Genomic DNA, 19,027 nt, shown 5'->3' with positions numbered 1-19,027 from the left:
TGCTTACCAAAAGATGACATTAAGATTTCATGTCTCCTGTGTCTCAGTAGCATGTAGTTGTAATTGTTCTAGTATAATAATTAGGGGACTGGAATGTAGCAGCCATGTATCTGTTCTCTATTTGCCTTGTGTTCTGTGTTGCGCATTTATTGTGTCGATTATGGTAACTAGTCACGTGAATGGGGGCGTGGTAAATGCAAATTGAGTAAGTTACATATTCTTGCTTATTCCATGGCAGTTTGTAGCTTGGGACTGGCGGAGGTCATATCTTTGCTGACCACTTGATATCACTGAGGCAACGCTCAAAAGTACTTAATTGTATGTTTGCTTATTGTTAATAAAGGATTGAAAGAGATTCAATTCTTTGGAACAATCATTTAATTGGAGCTGAGGGTGCATCATGCAAAAATAATAACCCTGTGGCGGTCACAGGCTAGCAGCAATAGTTTTGTTTGATCTTGGATTAGTGGTTCTTCTGGGGAATGGATTTTGCCCGACCTTGGCAGCTTCTGCACAAAACAGCTGCAAAAAAAGGGAAAGGGAATAAGAAGGGAGATAACTTTTTATGGGTGACCATATTCGCAGGTAGCATTTCTCCATACTGAACCTGAAAAAGTCTTCACTTAAATCTGCCACGTACTGCAGCCACAATTGCGGCTTCAGACCAGGCCTAGGAGTATATAACTGTGGCTATGGTATTTGGAATCCTTCAAGACTAGAACTAGATGTAGTTGCTTGTTGACTGAGGTACCAGCCTCATATCAATTCAAAGAGAAACCATAGTTCATTCTCTTTCATTGGGATGCTGCCAATAGAACAAATAGGCACTGTAATGATGATTCCAGTTCCCCACATGATACTGAGTGTCTTTGAATGCATGTGTATCATTTCCACGTCCTGCACGTCAACATCGCGATGTCCAGAAAGCAAAAGGAGGTTTGTGCACCATGTGGCCACTGCCAGGGGTCTTGGTAACAGTACTGATCTCTTTACTGCCCAGCAGTCCACTGTGCCATCTACATCAAACCAAAGGGATCAAAAAAGGTGGCGAGGCTCCTGATCCAGAAGCACAAGACCACACTCACACACAGTGCTGAGGTAAACAGTGTGAAAGACTGCACTGATGTCACGTTCAAAGAATGAGTGCCAGAGTGATTGTACAGCCTCAGACAAGTCCGGCTGTATTCTTTGCCTAGATTTAGGGTGGCTTGTCAAATGCTGCTTACACTTTGATGTCTGGATCATTTAGCTATTGCCAACAAGCATACAGCAAACACCTGTGAAGAAAGCAGAGAAAGATAAGCCGTGGAAATGACCGCCATTTCCCAGACGAGCACTCTATAGTCAGATCTTAGCAATGAAGTGGCAATCCCAATTCACTAGTCATCAACCTTACCCTTCTTTGCTTAAGATCACCCTAGCTTCCAAGATATTATAATATGATGATAACTCAACAGAAATGAAACATTTCCAACAAATTTATAAAATGAAAATCAAAATAGTGAGCACCTAGAAACTTAACTACAGAGCTGACATTACAGTATTTATGCTTTACTAGAATCTAGCTGTGGGACTTGTGATTACACACTTATTTTTAACTTAATGCTACAGAAGGACTTGGACAGATTAGGAAAATGGGTAAAGAAGTGGCAGGTGGAATACAATGTCAGGAAGTGTATGGTCATGCAGTTTGACAGAAAAAATAAAAGCATAGACTATTTTCTAAATGCAGAGAAAATTCAAAAATTTGAGGTGCAAAGGGACTTGGGATTCTTGTGCAGGATTCCCTAAAGGTTCATTTGCAGGTCGAGTCTGTGGTGAGGAAGGCAAATGCGTTATTAGCATTGATTTCAAGGGGACCAGAATATAAAAGCAAAGATGTAATGTTGAGGCTTTATAAAGCGCTCTCGAGGCCTCACTTGGAGTATTGTGAGCAGTTTTGGACGCCTTATCTGAGAAAGGATGTGTTGAAACTGGAGAGGGTTCAAAGGAGGTTCACGAAAATGATTGTACGATTGAAAGGCTTGTCATATGAAGAGCATTTGATGGCTCTGGGCCTATACTCACTGGAATTCAAAAGAATAAGGTGGGATCTCACTGAAACCTATTTAATGTTGAAAAGCCGTGGTAGAATGGATGCTTCCTACGGTGGGGGAGTATAAGACCAGAGGACACAGCCATAGAACAGAAGGATGGCCTTTTAAAACAGAGATGAAAAGGAATTTCTTTGGCCAGAGACTGGTGAATCTGTGGAATTTTTTGCCACAGGCTGGGTTTGACAAATTCTTGATTAGTCAGGGCATGAAGAGTTACAGGGAGAAGGCAGGAGACTAGGACTGAGAGGGAAAATGGATCAGCTATGATGAAATGGTGGAGCATACTTGATGGGCCAAATGGCCTAATTCTGCTCCTATATCTTTTGATCTTATGTAAGTCCGTCTCCTACTATATTGCCGAAGGTGGCTATCCTAGAGTCAGGGATCAACTCACTCTCAAGGACGCTTCATCTCATATTCTTGAAAGTTACTGCTTATTTATTTTTAATTATTATTTTGTGGTTTTTCTTTTTGTATTTGCACTTCATTGTCTTTTGCACATTGGTTCAAAGATTCAAAGTGCATTTATTTGTCTTCCCACAGGCAGCTACGAAACAAAGAAACACCATGGAACCTGTACAAACAAAACATCAAACACCCAACACGCAAAAAAAAGGAGCAAATCCAACAAACAACAAAAGAAGCACAAATAACACACAAAATATGAAACAGTCTAGGGATGTTCCGTTTAGTTCAGTTCAATTTAGCTCTCCATTGCTTGTAAACTGCAGGCTACAGAACCAGGTCTGCGAAGTTCCCCAACCAAAATTGCGTAAAATAGCTATTTGTTTTAGAAAGTAACCAGAAATCAGAAACACGTGTAATATGAACCGCAGAGTCCTCTAAAAATGAGTCCAATCCACAGACTGCACAAATCAAACTTTGCCTAAGATCCAAGACTCCTGCCTCTTCCTCTAGCAGCAGTGAGCAAGAGGAAAGGAATCTGGTCAAGCACGGGCAAACAACACTGGACACTCACTCTTCGGCTCACATCCTTGTCAATTTCAATCTTGCTTGATGCTTTAAATGGTGAATAACAGAGACGATCATACCTTCCTGTTCTGTTATTAGGCCGCACACTCTGTTCTCAATCTCGCCGAATTCCCTCGGAGACAGCAAATGTGCCATATTGCTGAGTCGCTATCAAAATGTAAATTACAGGCTCCAATCACATGCAGATTAATAGAAGGATATTTAAAAGAAGAAGAAAAAGAAGTACTTCATGAACTGTCTGCATGATGTCATTGTTGGTCGGTGGCATCATGGTTGTTTGTGGTTTTTCATCGATTCTATTACGATTCTTTGTATTTACTGTGAATGCCCACAAGAAAATGAATCCCCAGATAGTAGATGGTGACATATTCTATATGTACTTTGATAATAAATTTACTTTGAACATTCATAGATGCAATCACAAGAAAGGCACAGCTGCATCTTTACTTTCTTAGGAGGTTAAGGAGGTTTGGCTTGTCACAGAACATTCTAACAAGTTTCTCTAGATCCACTGTTGACAATATCTTGGTTGCACTAGAATGGCAATTTAAATGTGCAGGAATGCAAGAAGCTGCAAAGAATAGTGGACATAGCCCAATGCATCACGTGAACATCCCTCCTTACAATCAGTAGAACCTACATGAACTGCTGCCTCAAGAAAACAAGGTCCACATCAAAATTCTCTACCACGTGGGCCATGCAATCTTCTCACAGCTAACACCATCAGGTTCAAGAGTTACTACCCTTCAACATCTAGTTCTTGAAACAACTGCTACAACCCTAAACTCCACAGTTTTGCAATACTGGGATCATTTTGATAACTTAGCATTAACATTCACTTTGGTTTTGTTCTGTTCCACTTATGGTCTTTATTGTGTATGTTATGCTATTTTTAATTGTTTTCTTGTTAATGCTGCTGAAAAAATGTTATGTCAATAATTTTTTATTTGTACTGTGTGCATGCATTCATGCATATGACAATAAACTTGAATTTGACTTTATTATTTAACAGGTAGAATAATTTTACTTAAATGATGGCCCTAGTTTTCTTGTACAGCCTGTTTTTAAGTTTTGAGTCCCCAAGAGCACAAGCTCCATTTTAAAATTTGCATTTGCTTCAGCCCCCAGCTATTCAGAATATGTCAATAAATAAGATGCGGGAACAGAGGACAATGTTACTGATAGCACAAGACTGGGTGGGACTGTGAGTTGTGAGAAGATGCAAAGAAGGTGATTTAGATGGGTTTGAGTGAGTTGACAAATACATGGCAAATGCACTGTAACATGGTTAAAGTTAAAGTCATCCACTTCTGTGGGGAAAGGAAAGATAGAATTTTTATAAAATGTCAATGCACAAAGGATTCTGGTTGTCCCTGCGTATCAGTCACTGAAAGTGAACAAAAGGTTTATCGACCAGCTAAGAAGGTAGGTGGCACATTGGCCTTCCAGGGAAGAGGTTTTGAGAACAGAACCAAGGAAGTCCAAGGGCCCCAGTGAGATCTATAGAGCAGCATGCAGTTTGGATCATATCTGAGACTTGCCAGAAAATGGGTGCAACAAAGGCTCACCAACCAGTCTGATTCCAGATGGCTAAGAGTCAGAGAGAAGCACAGCAAGGAAAATGACCTGCAGCCCAGCCCATCCATGACAACCATGGTGCCCACCAAGCTAGTTCCATTACCTACGTTTGGTCCATATCTTTCTATCCATGAACTTAAGCAAATGGATTTTAAATGTTATTTTACCTTCTGCTTTCTCCAGCAGTTCATTCACTATGCATTCACACTACCCTCTGCAAGAAGAGGATGCCTCTTAGGCCCCTTTTAAATCCTTTACCTCTTCCCTTAAACCTGTGCCCTCTAGTTTTTAGTTCCTCTTTCTTGGGGAAAATACCAACATGCATGCATCCTGTCTGTACCCCTTTTGATGCTATGCACCCTAAAAGGTTGCTCCGATCTCCCATACTCAAGGAGAATGCTGGAGCCTGCCTACCCAATCTCGCTCTATAACTCAGGCTCTCGAGTCCTGGCAGCTTCCTCATAAATCTTCTCGGTACTCTTTTCAGTTTAATGATGTCTTTCCTATAACAGGGTGATGCACCATCAATAACTCTCTGAGACGTGAGGCAAGATATCGGCTTTTATTGGCTGGAAGAAAGAACAAGCAGCAATTGACCACCACACTGCATCCTGGAGACTGAGACCAGGGCGGAGTCCCCAATCGCCTTTATACCAGGGCCCGTGGAAGGAGCCACAGGAGCAGTCAGCAGTGGGGGCGTGTCCAGACAGGTATATGTAGTTCACCACACAGGGCAACCAAAACTTAACACTAGACTCCAAGCTGTTACGAATGTGCCACAACTCTGAGGGGCCGAAGGGTACAAAGTTGCCCCCTCCTTTTTGAGAATCGCAAGATCGCTATTAATTCGGGTCTGGGATCCAGGAAATGAGAGAGAGAGACACGCAGAATCCACAAGGTTTGGAATGTGTCCTGGCCTCAGCGAAATAAAGCCACTGATAACGGCCATTGTCTCTTGGAGACGGAATTGTGTATTGAGTACTGTACTATTCATTGAAGCCCCTCAGGGGACAACCAGAGTGGGCTGGTTGAGGGATGGCATCATCCCAACCTGATTGACATCTGATACCCCGTGAGTAAGGATAAAAGAGGGTCTGGGGAACAACTCCTTTAGACGCACCAGAAGAAACGCTAGAAATCCCGTGACAGCATTTAATAGCGACAGCCAGTGGGGGGCTCGTGTGTGTCCTTCCCTTGCCTGGGATTGGCGGCCTCACCACGGAAGGACGGTTTTAGCTAAAGGAGGGGCCACAAGTGAACTGCCACACCAACGAGACTCCAACGGATCAAAATCATAAAAGGAAAGCCGGCAAGTTTTTCTCCCAAATCCCTCTCTCTCTCTCCAACCATTGCAAAGCCAGCGGTCCCCAAAGGCTGCAGCCTGCATGAACTGAGTGAACTTTATATTTCCATCGGACAATACATTATCCCCTAGACAACGATAGAGCTTATTTCTTATGGATTATTATTATACCCGCACTTTTAGATTTAGTATTGACAACGTATATTATCTGTATGTTTGCATTGATATTATTTTTGTGTATTTTTACTAATAAATACTGTTAAAAATCATATCATCAGACTTCAACGGACCTCTCTATCTTTGCTGGTAAGTGACCCAGCTACGGGGTTCGTAACAAAGTGTTGTCTCGCTGAGTTGTGCAACTACAACACAATAACCTATTTCCTATATTGAGTGATGAAAGCCAATGTATCTACCTGTGACAACACCTTCAGCAACTATGTGCTTGAACTCCTAGTTCCTCGGTTCCACAACACTTTCCAGAGCCCTACCAGTCACTGTACAAGTCTGAGCCTGGTTTGATTTCCCATAATGCAACACCTCACACTTATCTGAATTGAAGGTCATTATCCAATCCCTGGCCCACTTACATAAGGCGACTTAATTTAGTATCGTCCTCAAACTTACTAACCTTGGTTGAACATGTACATAGAAATTGTTTCTACAAATAACAAACAACAAATGTCCTAACACTGAGGCATACCACGAGTTACCAGCCTCCAGTCTAAGAAAGAACATTTGGCCATCAGTATTCCTTCTTATCATTGATCCGATTAGCTATCTCTCCCTAGATCCCATGTGATCTTACCTTCGAGACTAATCTGCCATGTGGGACTTTGAAAGGAACATAAAATAAATGAGACTCTGTAGCTACAGTTGGAGTCCATTCAGCTCAAGCACAATGGGTTGAAAGTTTCGATAGGTTTCTAGTTTTCAATTTCTGTAAGAGGTTTCTGAATACAGTTGTGCAAACTGACTCGATAGAGTGATTTTCAAACCAGTGTAACTGTGCAGCAAATGCCAGCTAAAAATAGACCTTTTGCAACTTCGGATTTATCTTTACTATGGGATATTTTTAGTGTATTCCATTAATTCTGGCAAAACACAATGTAATTCACACTCCACTAACACAAGTAGTGTAAGACATACTTCAAAGATATTTAAATCCAATGCCTGGGCAAAGGATCAGGTTGGAACCCAAAATACACAGAACTCTTAAAGAAAGAAAAGGCAATTCTTAGGACTATATCAGATGATCTCTCTCGTACACAGAATGATCAACGTAAAAGGACTGCATCGGAAACAAAGATGCTACAATTAGTTGATCAAATGAGTCAAATTCACATCTAGCGCATGCACCACATATGGAGTTGATTTACAGTTTCTTATCAATGTAACATGAAAATTGTCCACCATCCATCCCTTACCCATTGTCATTGCAAGGCCTTTTCCTAAATTGGCATTCTTTTCCTGTGAACTCCTCTACACAGCTACACACATAATCACCATCTTCATTCCTTATACACGTAGAGTTACTAGTACATGGATATTCAGCGGAACAATTATGGGACGCTGTAATAAAAAGTGTAACTAATTAAACATAGAAAACACTTTGTGTTATGAATAATAATGTATTGATAAAATAAATGTTTAGTTGTTAATTCATTTTATGTTGCATGAAAGGTTTTTTAGACATTACTAAAGCATTGATCTAAAGGCACAGAAACAAACAAATAGAGTTCCATATATACTGGAATAAAACTACACACCAGAGGACTTTAAGGTAGAGGCTTCCCTCTTCTTTAATGATAATGGATATTGGGCTCTGAATACATAAGTTAGTATTCAGGGCATCAGTAATCAGGGCAAATAGCTGGGGGATTACACTAGACAACAAATTTTTTCATAAGTGTTGAAGTGTTGCTTCCTCAGAATTTTTGTTTATGATAGACCATTGAGGCTGAGCACAAATATAATTTCAGAGTACTTGTATCATGTAGGAATTTGTGAAACAAGAAATTACTTTTATTGAATATGATATGTTTAATCGCATAACAGTGCTGATGCTTTGCAATAGTTCAACTAAGTTAAAAATGTTTTGATGATTTTTGTTTGTACTTAGTGTCCGAGACTTCTTGCTTTAAGTATCCAACAATAATCACCCAGCATTGATGGACACCAGTTGCCCCAATACAGTTTCTCCTTGACTAATGTCCTGGTGAAATCTTTCACAGTGCTTGTCACTGACACTGCCAAGATTTGCAGGGAATAAGTCTAAAAGGGAATGTGGAAAATGAATCTTTAGTGACATGTTATGCTTCATGTTTTTGTATGCTTGAAGCATATTGTCAACCTGCTGCATATAGTTTGGTTCACTGCTGTTGCCAAGGAAATCGTCAACAAGTTCGGTGAAGACCTTCCATATGCTTTTCTCCAGACCAACTAGAAGTTCTTCGAGTCGATTGATGACCTGTTTGATTTGTGGATCAACAAAAATGCCTTGCTTAATCTTGGCATCAGTTATTCTGACTGGAATTATGAATTGAAATAGCGAATATAGGTGACATAAAAATGGTTAGTGATAATGAAATTTCATGGTGATATTCCATAGTCTCCAAGATACAAAATCCCGAAATCCAAAATCTTTGTTGTCCAGTTGTAACATCATCAGATTGACACAGTCCCAATCCAGGAAGGACTTCTATGGAGCTTTTTATTAGCCAAAAGATAAACTAGCCCATAAATAACCACTTTTTCAACAAGAAATATTTGGGAAATACAAATATATAATCAGTTACATTTCACTGAACTTTTGAAGGTTAGGGAGATTAAAGGCTTTCATACTAAAATTCAGCTTGAGATGTGACAAACGTGGCATAAACTCAATATTATTGATAGGATAATAAAAGTAGGCAGAAAAATTGTCCACATGATTTTATGAGAAATATTTGCCATGTAGTCTTCGGTGCAGAAATTCTCCTGCCTTCTTCCCGTAACATTTGACACCCTGATTAATCAAGAATCTATCAACCTCCACCTCAAGTATCCCTGGTGACATGTCTGCACATGTGGCAATGAATTCCACAGATTCACAATCCTCTGGCTAAAGAAATTTTCTTAATTTCTTTTGTAAATGGATGTTCCTCTGTTCTGAGGCTGTGGCCTCTGGTGCTGGACTCCCCCATTATAGGAAGCATCTTCTACAGGCTCACAGACATCAAATGCTCATACATTAACCCTTTTATCCTGGAAGTAGTCTCATGAACCTACTCTCAACCTTCTCCAATAACAGCACATCTTTTCTGAGATAAGGAGCCCAAAACTGCTCACAATATTCTAGTGCTATCTGACCAATTGCCTATAAAGCCTCAGCATTACACCTTTGCTTTTGTATTCTAGTGCTTTCAAAATGAATGTCAGCTAACCTCACATTTGCATTCCTTACCAGCAACACAACCTGTAAGTTACCCTTTAGAGTAGTGGTTACCAACCTTTTTAAGCCCAAGATCCCCTACCTCGGCTGTAGTGAAAGGCGAGATCGACCCCAGATCGATTAGTTACACACACGTGCACCGGGGCTGAAAAGACCGGATGTAGAAATAACGTATAAACACCAGGGGTATCCACCCTTCTTTTGCAGCTCAGGCCAGTTTAATATTGACAAGGTTCTTGCGGACTGGCTGACTGGGGGTGGGAGGGGGTTGGGGGGTGGTGTTAAACATGTCGGGAATGCAGCAATACTCGAAGCAGGTTCCTTATGTCCAGTCTATTCCGCAATTTAGTTTTCACAGCTCTCGGCACTTAGCTGATGTCCTGCTTGCTCATGTTTTTTCCGCTGTAAAAACTCAGTGGGCTTGTCTTGAAGTGCAGGGTGCTTGGACTCAAGGTGCTGAAGCAGTTTTGAGGGCTTCATTGCCTCATTAGACTGCCTCCCGCCCGCCACCAGATGCTTTGGCCAGGGGTGGCTGGTCGTGAGTGGGGTGAGAGGACAAGGTCAGGACCATAGGTCCCGTACTGGGGCCATGGCGGTCGCAGTCCAGAGAGAGTGACCGACCGAGCGAGGAGTGTGACAGGATGTGTGCCCGCCCCCCCCCCACCCACCGTAGGATCTGTCAGCCAACAAAAGTTTGCTTCAGTAGATCGCAGCAAGGTAGCTGCTCTGATACTGATGAAATGCTGAGCCCGAATAAGGTCGTGCGTGAGTATTTTAGCACCGGGATCCCCACGGACATTCGGTGTGCTGAACAGGTTCAGAGGCGGCGCCCATTTGTCCGCGCTCCAGGCCAGTAGCAACGGCACTTCCTACGGGCTACCCGAGACCAACCAGTGATCCCTGGTGCGAGGGTATCACTGCGTTTAGGCGACTGATGACCTCTCGTGTATTCAAGTTCAACAGTGGCAGGACAGGGAATGAGGAAAGGTGCAGCTGACTCATATTGTTTCCTCGCGGCCCGGTGGTTGGGGACCACTGAAGTACACTGTGTAGTGCGGGGGAGCTACACGCATGCGCACTGGGCAGAAAGAACAGAACCGAAACCCCGCAACCCGGAAACAATCTCTCAACAGTATTTGTGTATGTATTTTTCTTTTTTTGGCAGGATCTACTGGGAAAGTCTCAAAGATTGACCAGTCAATCGCAATCGACGGGTTGGCAACCACTACTTCAGAGAATCCGCGTGAGAACTCCTAAGTCCCTTTGCCCCCTGCTCCAATTCTTCAGCCATTAATTCATCTGCCATATCATCCTATGCTTACCTTCACTGGCACGTGGCAAAGGCAGCAATCTAGAGATTACTACTCTAGAGGTCCCGCTTTTTAGCTTTCTGCCTAACTCCTTGTATTCTCTCTTTAGGACCTCCTCCCTGTTCCTGCCTCTGCAGTGGGTACCAATACGCATGACTTAAATCATCAATATGAAAATATCACATAAGTAGTTCAAGTTATTTCTATTGTCTGAATAAAAAAAGAACTTGTGTACTGAATGTAATAATAAATCTGCAGCACCACATTATTTTTAGGCTCAGGTGTGATTCTGGACAGTTGCCAGCTGTTTGCAAGTGATAGCCTGCTTTTTACACTTTTGCTTTAATATTGAGATGCCACCTCATTGATGAACTAACCTTTGTTGCACAGACTGCCAGTCCAACCTTCTTTACAAACACACTCCCATGGTTTGGTGCACGTCCCATGTAAACAGCCAGGAGAAGGGATGCACTTATCACACAACTCTCCTTGCCAACCAGACTTACACCTGCAACAGAGAAAAGAATCATCATATTCTGACAATGTGTGTTGCCAGGGATATAAACTCCTTAGAAATGGCACAATGTCTTTAATATTTTATGTCTAAGACAAGGAGCCTGCTGCATCATATATTCTCTTCAGTCTCTTGCCTGCATTAAGGTCAGGACTTGAAATTCCCCTTCATAAGTTTCAGAATTACTTTTATCTCTCCTTTTTGATCAACGATCAATGTGTGCACTGCAGGCAGGTTGGCAGGGTTCCAGCCTACTGTTCTAGATACATCCTTACTTATGATTTATGCACAGTGAGAATAACCTTTAAAAATAAATGGTCAAATGACCTAGAGATGAATTGTACTGTGTGATGCTATGAATGTGCCACAACTCTGAGGGGCTGAAGGGTACAAAGTAGCCCCCTCCTTTTTGAGAATTGCAAGATTGCTATTAATTTGGGTCTGGGACCCAGGAAATGAGAGAGAGACACGCAGGATCCTCAAGGTTTGGAATGTGTCCTGGGCCTCTGAAAGACAAAGCCACGGATAACGGCCATTGTCTCTGGGAGGCGGAATTGTGTATTGAGTACTGTACTATTCATTGAAGCCCTCAGGGGGTGACCAAAGTGGGCTGGTTGAGGGATGGCACCATCCCAACCTGATTGACATCTGAGACCCCGTGAGTAAGGATAAAAGAGGGTCTGGGGAACAAACCCTTTAGACGCACCAGGAGAAACGCTAGAAATCCCGTGACAGCGTTTAATAGCGACAGCCGGTGGTGACTCGTGTGTGTGTGTGTGTCCATCCTTGCCCGGATGACGAGTTTTCCATGGAACGGCCTCGCTAAAGGACCGACTACAAAAACGGAACTCTCGAAGGATCGAAATCATAAAAAGGAAAAGCTGGCAAGTTTAAAACATCTGTCTCTCTCCAACAAAAGGTTGCAGCCTGAATGAACAAGTGACTTTTACATTTCCATTGGACAATACATTAACCCCTAGACAACGATAGAGCTTATTTCTTATTGATTATTATTATACCCGCACTTTTAGAGTTAGTATTGACAACGTATATTATCTGTATGTTTGCATTGATATTATTTTTGTGTATTTTTGCCAATAAATACTGTTGAAAATAGTACCATCAGACTTCAACAGACCTCTCTATCTTTGCTGATAAGTGACCTAGTTACGGGGTATGTAACAGTGATAAATGGCAATGTTATTCTTTATTTGGTAGTGTTATACCTGAAAGTGTACTGATATTTCACTAAATACAAGAAGCAGCGCGGGGGTTGGAGGCCATGTTTGACTTTTCATAAGAACATCCTTTAGCTAATGAGCACACATTTCAGCAACAGTGATTCTTTCTTCCTGACTAGCCTTGCTGATTAATTTTTTTATTCAAACTGCCACATCACCGAGGTTTTATTTCTATTTCCTTGGGAAATTTGTCATTTTCAGGAGTCACTTAGCATAGGGAACTACTCAGTAGATATGGGGCAGAAATTCAACAGTGAGCACGCAAATTAGGAGCAGGAGTGGCCTTCAAACCTTTCAGTAAACCCATGACTGGTCTGATTAATAAAATGTTAGTAGATCACTTTTATATTTCAAACCTCCTTATTTCCATCTCTTGGATAGAGCTTAGCACATCCTCATTTAACTGAAGTAGCTTATCGGGAACCTCTGCTTTAAAAATATTCACAGAATCTGCTCCTACCACTTATGAGAGAGAGTTATAAATACTCATGAGAAGAAAAAGTGATTGCCTCCCATGAGAAATAGACCTTGTAAAGAAACTAAGATCATGTATAGAAATGCCTGACATTATTGTAATATCTAGCTGTCTACATGGAGTGCTTTCATTCTAGTTCAATATGTCTAAATTCTATACTCATTTGAACAGTTGAGGGCTAAGCTTTATACATGAGGTGGAAATTAGGAGAGTTGAGTGATCTAATAATACTTTATTTATCTCTACTCACTTTTTGGGATGTGGGCTTCACTGGTATAATCACAGGTATAATCTTCCTAAAGGATTTTTCTCAAGATTCCTTGAATAATACAACCTTGGCAGAAAGGTCAGGTCCTGTTTGACAAACTTACTGGTCCTTTGAGGACATAATGAGTGCAGTGGATAGAGGGGAACAGGTGGATGTCGTGTACTTGGATTTCCAGAAGCTGTTCGGTAAGGTGCCGCACAAGAGACTTATAAATAAGATATGGATGCATGGAGTCGGAGGAAGTGTATTGGCATGGATAGTGGATTGGTTAACCGATAGAAGGCAGAGAGTTGGTATAAATGGGTGTTTCTCCGGTTGGCAGTCAGTGGCGAGTGGGGTGCCGCAGGGGTCAGTGCTGGGCCCACAGCTGTTTACCATTTACATTGATGATTTAGTGTAGCAAAATTTGCTGATGTCACTAAACTGAGTGGAAAAGCAAATTGTACAGAGGATGTGGAGAGTTTGCAGAGGGATATAGATAGGTTAAGTGAGTGGGCCAAGGTCTGGCAGATAGAATACAATGTTGGTAAATGTGAGATTATCCACTTTGGAAGGAATAATAAAAGAGCAGATTTATTTAAATAGTGAAAGATTGCAGCATGCTGTTGTGTAGAGGGACTTGGGAGAGCTTGGTCATGAAATGCAAAAAGTTGGCTCGCAGGTACAACAGATCATTAAGAAGGCTAACGGAATGTTGGCCTTCATTGCTAGAGGGATTGAATACAAAAGCAGGGAGGTCATACTGCATCTATACAGGGTACTGGTGAGGCCACACCTGGAGTACTGTGTGCAGTTCTAGTCTCCATACTTGAGGAAGGATATACTGACTTTGGAGGCAGTGCAGAGGAGGTTCACCAGGTTGAATCTGGGGTTAACCTTTGAAGAGAGATTGCATCGCTTGGGACTATACTCTCTGGAGTTAAGAATGAGAGGGGATCTTATAGAAATATACAGAATTTTGAAAGGGATAGATAAGATAGAAGTAGGAAAGTAGTTTCCATTGGTAGGTGAGACTAGAACTAGGGGGCATTGCTTCAAGGTTCAGGGGAGAAGATTTAGGATGGAGATGAGGAGAAACTGTTTTTCCCAGAGAGTGGTGAACCTGTGGAATTCTCTGCCCAGGGAAACAGTTGAGGCTTCCTCACTAAATATATTTAAGAAACAGTTAGATTTTTACATAGTAAGGGAATTAAGGGTTATGGAGAAAAGGCAGGTAGATGAAGCTGAGTTTACGGATAGATCAGCCTTGATCTTACTGAATGGCGGAGCAGGCTCAATGGGCCAGATGGCCTGCTCCTATTCCTATTACTTACATTCTTATGGTGATAATGTATCTAGTTTTCAAAAAAATAGGACCCACATACATGAACATCTTTCAAGATCACAAGACTCAGAAAGTGTTTTACACTTGATGTTGTTTTAGTGTGATCATTGTAATGCAGGAAGTGCAACAAACAGTTTGTAAGCCACATCTGCCACAAACAGTAATCTGATAATAGTCATATACTGTAGATATTTCAGTGTAATTTAAGAAGGGATAAATATCATTGCAGTATACCAACAAAAATATCCCCAAAATATATGAAGTGGGAGTGGTGAATGCTGGTTCAATTTCAACATTTAAAAGAAGTTTGGATAAGTACAAGGACAGGATGTGGATGGAGGTGCTATGGTCCAGGTGTTGGTCAATGAGATGAGGCAGAATAATAGTTCAGCATGGACTAAATGGGCTGAAGGACCAGTTTCTGTGCTGTAGTGCTCTATGACTCAATGACACTCTTCAGTAAAATAGCACAATGAAATCTAAATAGACTTTTATATTTACATTGCCTGGGTCTGAGTGGGATGATGAGGAAACTGAACCAATAGTGTTCAGAAAAGGTTGAATCCACAGGATTTGGACTCAGCAATGAGACTACCAAAAATGGATTATATTGTTGTGATCATGCTCCTTGACCACAGAGAATGGCTAGAGTTAAATGCAAATTAAATAAAATTTTAACAAGATTTAAATCAAAGCAGGCTAGTTCCAAAACCAATGGTTTACCAAGGAACAACTATTTCAGAATTCCCTAAAAATTGCTTTCTTAACAAGACTGAGGTAAAGCAATATTAGTATGATTTTAATTAGAATGTTTTAATTATTATTGAGATGTGTGTACAATAAATCTTGTTAATTTAGTATTGGACAAAAAATGTTTTTCTTTTGTTAAAAATAAAATCCTTAGTTCAGTCAGTTCTCCTCCAGTTGAATACATTATGAGTTTGTACCTGCATTCACCAGCGACCTCACAGAATCCATTTAATGAATGACAGCCAGGTTGGCACTCAGCCCCTAGAGGCATAGAAAAAAATGTCACTTATTGATTATCAACCAAGTGTTAGCTTCTATACCCAACAAGGAACACCTCTGCAATTTTAAATGGACTTTCATTTTCCCTCTAGTATATTACAAAAGATATTTAATACTGCAGATAGTAGAACTGTAATTACTTCTGGTATACTGACTAGAGAAATATATCTGAACTGATTTCCCAACTATCTATATTTTTAATTTTATCATTTTCTTACAAAAATCTATCATATTTAATTCAAGAAAATTCCAGGCACAGGGCATTTAGGATTCTGTTGCTGGTAAAGGAAAGCAAGTTAGAATGAATTGTGATGCGGTCAATTAATCACCTGCATTAAAGTTTCCAGAGAATTAGAGTAAAATATCATTCTAATACTTAAAATAGTCAGTTCGAAGTTCAAAGTAAATCTGTTATCAAAGTACATATATGTCACCATATACAACACTAAGCTTTGGTTTCTTGCAGGCATACACAGGAAATTCAAGAAACACAACAGAGCCAATGAAAGGCACCAGCAGTAGGACAAACAACTAATGTGCTAAAGACAACAAACTGTGCAAATACAAAAATAATGTTAATAAAAATAAATAAGCAATAACCATAGAGGACATGAGATGAAGAATCCTTGAAAGTGAGTCCATAGGTGTGGTAACAGTGATGGGCCAAGTAAAGTTATTGCCTCTGGTTCTAAGGCTGAATGGTTGAGGGGTATAACTGTTCCTGAACCTGGTGGTGTGGGTCCTGGGGCTCCTGTACTTTCTTCCTGATGTCAGCAGCAAGAAGAATGCATGAACTGGACAGTAGGATTCCTTGATGATGGATGGGGCTTCCATGTAGACGTACTCAGTGGTGGGGAGGGTTTTACCCATGATGGACTGGCCATATCCACAACCTGTGACAATCTGCTACAGTATCCACAAAACCACCAACTTTTGTGTCATCTGCAAGCTTACCGACCCACTCTTCCACTTCCTCCTCCAAGTCATTTACATATATTTTTAAAAAAATCACAAAACACAGGAGTCACAGATCAGATACTTGCAGATCACAACTGGTTACTGACCTCCGGGCAGAATTATGGTCCATCCATCACCACCCTCTGCTTTCTATGGGCAAGCTAATTCTGAATTCACGCAGTTTCCACTGGTGAGTCTTGACTGACGGAACACAGCCACAAGGTAAAAGAGAGGTCACTTAAAACTGAGGTGCTCAAAAGTTTCTTCTCAAAGAGAATCTCTGTAATTCTCTGCCCTGGCAGGTTTTGGAACCAGATCACTGGAGATATTTAAAGTGAAGGGAAATTATATTCTGATATATCAGGGAATTGAGAATTATGGGAACTGACAAAGAAAAAAAGTTCAGTTCAGGGACATATCAGCCATGATCGCCTTGAATGTTTGGGCAAGCATGAGAGGGCAGGTTGCCCGATTTTGTGTCTGGGCGTCACATACTGGTGTTATGATGACCTCTATAGTCTGGCTTCTCTAAAATGCCTTTCTATCAATCGATTCCCTTTCCTGTTGCAACCACCTGGACGAGATTTTTGGAAGTCCTTGATACTACAGTTCATTGATTAAGTGTGAAAACTAAAGAGTGGCGAGTGTCTTGTGTCCAGCTGGAATGAATGCAGGAACACCTACAATTATTTCAGATTCCAGAGAGTAATATTACATTTAAAAGGCCATAAACATGTCCAATCTCTTTCATTTTAATAAAGTTATGAATGACGACGTGATCATATTTACAGACGGCAGGAATAAATTCAGATGAGAGACATAAATTTCGCAAGTTGGAGTGTTGACATTGAAATAACTCAAATCATTTGGACAATGAAACTGCAGCAAAGCACACCACGTTCCATGGCAGAGACACAAGGCGGCAGTTTGTCCCCACACAAAAAACTATGCAGTATCTGACTATAATGCTCCATATACAGCAAACCATCTCTCTCGTTTATCTATGTTTTAAACCGTCTAAAACCACGGTGATTTAACATAATCCACTCGCTTTCTCAAAGAATGCCTTCTGCTGTTTGTTGATTCTCCAAGAGAACAGGGGAATCGCCAGATTTGTTGTGGCAAAATCTTAAGAGCTGAGTTTCAAAAGAGACTCTCCCTCAATTTAAAAGCTGCAGCTATACAGGATCCCGATTTGATTGTTTCTTAGCGCACTCTTGGATTCAATTACATCTAATGGCTATAAATCATGGACAGTAGTCGCGTCCAGCGTTTTAAAGCTTGGTTAATGCCTTAAATAATCTGCATTAGTATTTATTGCATTGCTTGAATCTTGAATTGGCGCTTTGGGTCTTCCAATACTTCCTTCAAATTATTGTTTAAACGTGCCCAAACAAGTTGATTTAAGGAACTTCCTGGACAGGTTATCGAATCTTTGCCCTTACTTCACTATACTTTATAATCAATTCTTCACTTAAATGACCACTTATCATCGGTGATCGATAGTCCTATCCTGCTATCTAAGCACGTACAGATACAATAGGAACGTGAAAAGTATCGGTTGCATTAACTTTAGCTCAGTAATCGACACGAATTGAGTTTATTCATCTTTATTTCATTCTGCATTCAGACTTGTCTGTATTTAGGTGTTACTCGGAATTAATTCAAGTTACTTTGCATCTGGGAATTTGCAAGTCGTATTGCAACGTACAGTATTAGAGCAAGACTGCCGCCGTCCTTTACTACCGAGAGCAAATCCATGCGAGGGCGGCCAACAGCATTGTTAACGAGACAGATCTTGTTTCTTTACCGGCGAAATATCGGCCCCTTCTCCAAATAACATTTTTCTTTTCCTACCGAATCTGAAATAAATACTAGTTTTACCTTGGGCAAATCCACCGACAGTGAGGATCAAAATGCAGCACCTTAGCATCGAATGAGCAGAGTGAAGATCCATTGCTGCTTCCTTGCCGGGGATTTATACTCTTCTAACAACCTAGGCAGCAGTTAGAAATATTTGTAATTCAGATCGAAATGCAGTGATACCACGTTCGCCATCCCGCACCGGGGTCGTCCGTCTAGTTTCATCTGTCTCCTTGAGATGATAAAGTTATACATTCCCACGAGATTCCGCGTCTCAATGTCCCAGAAATAAAAACACCGGTTAAGATAAATTGGACTTTAAATATGCAGGAGCGCAGGGGGACAACAGCGCTTGCCTATCAAGAAACAGTAGTGGGACTCTATTCTCAAAGACACTTAAGATGTGGTTAACCACAACCAGTTATTTAAGTACATTCGTGGAATGGGACAGGTAATAATTTATATCCTCCTTTGTTCGGAGGAGGGACAGATGAATCACGATTAACAACAGCAATAGTGAAAGGGCGGTTTACCTGAAGCTTGCCAACCTTCAGTTCCTGAGTGAGTAAAGGTGGTGTGAGAGGTAGCGGTTGTGCCTGGACATTTTTGTTTAAACTTCTTCGCTGGACCAATATTATCTTAC

General features: G+C 41.0%; 1 protein-coding gene across 1 annotated transcript in view; it reads right to left on the bottom strand.

The window, feature by feature from the left end:
• Window positions 1-18,478, bottom strand: part of LOC132386858 (protein delta homolog 1) — a 30,626-nt gene extending 12,148 nt beyond the window's left edge. The window contains exons 1-4 of the mRNA XM_059959205.1: window positions 18,406-18,478; window positions 15,483-15,546; window positions 11,091-11,221; window positions 7,398-7,542 (exon numbers count right to left, since the gene is read on the bottom strand). Coding sequence (XP_059815188.1) covers window positions 7,398-7,542; window positions 11,091-11,221; window positions 15,483-15,546; window positions 18,406-18,478 — 413 coding nt within the window. The remainder of the gene's footprint in view (window positions 1-7,397; window positions 7,543-11,090; window positions 11,222-15,482; window positions 15,547-18,405) is intronic.
• Window positions 18,479-19,027: the final 549 nt, after the last annotated feature.

The sequence above is a fragment of the Hypanus sabinus genome, chromosome 2 (assembly GCF_030144855.1).
Source record: "Hypanus sabinus isolate sHypSab1 chromosome 2, sHypSab1.hap1, whole genome shotgun sequence".
NCBI lineage: Eukaryota > Metazoa > Chordata > Chondrichthyes > Myliobatiformes > Dasyatidae > Hypanus > Hypanus sabinus.
Note: the sequence above shows the minus strand (reverse complement) of the source record. Positions and strands in the feature narration are given on the sequence as shown.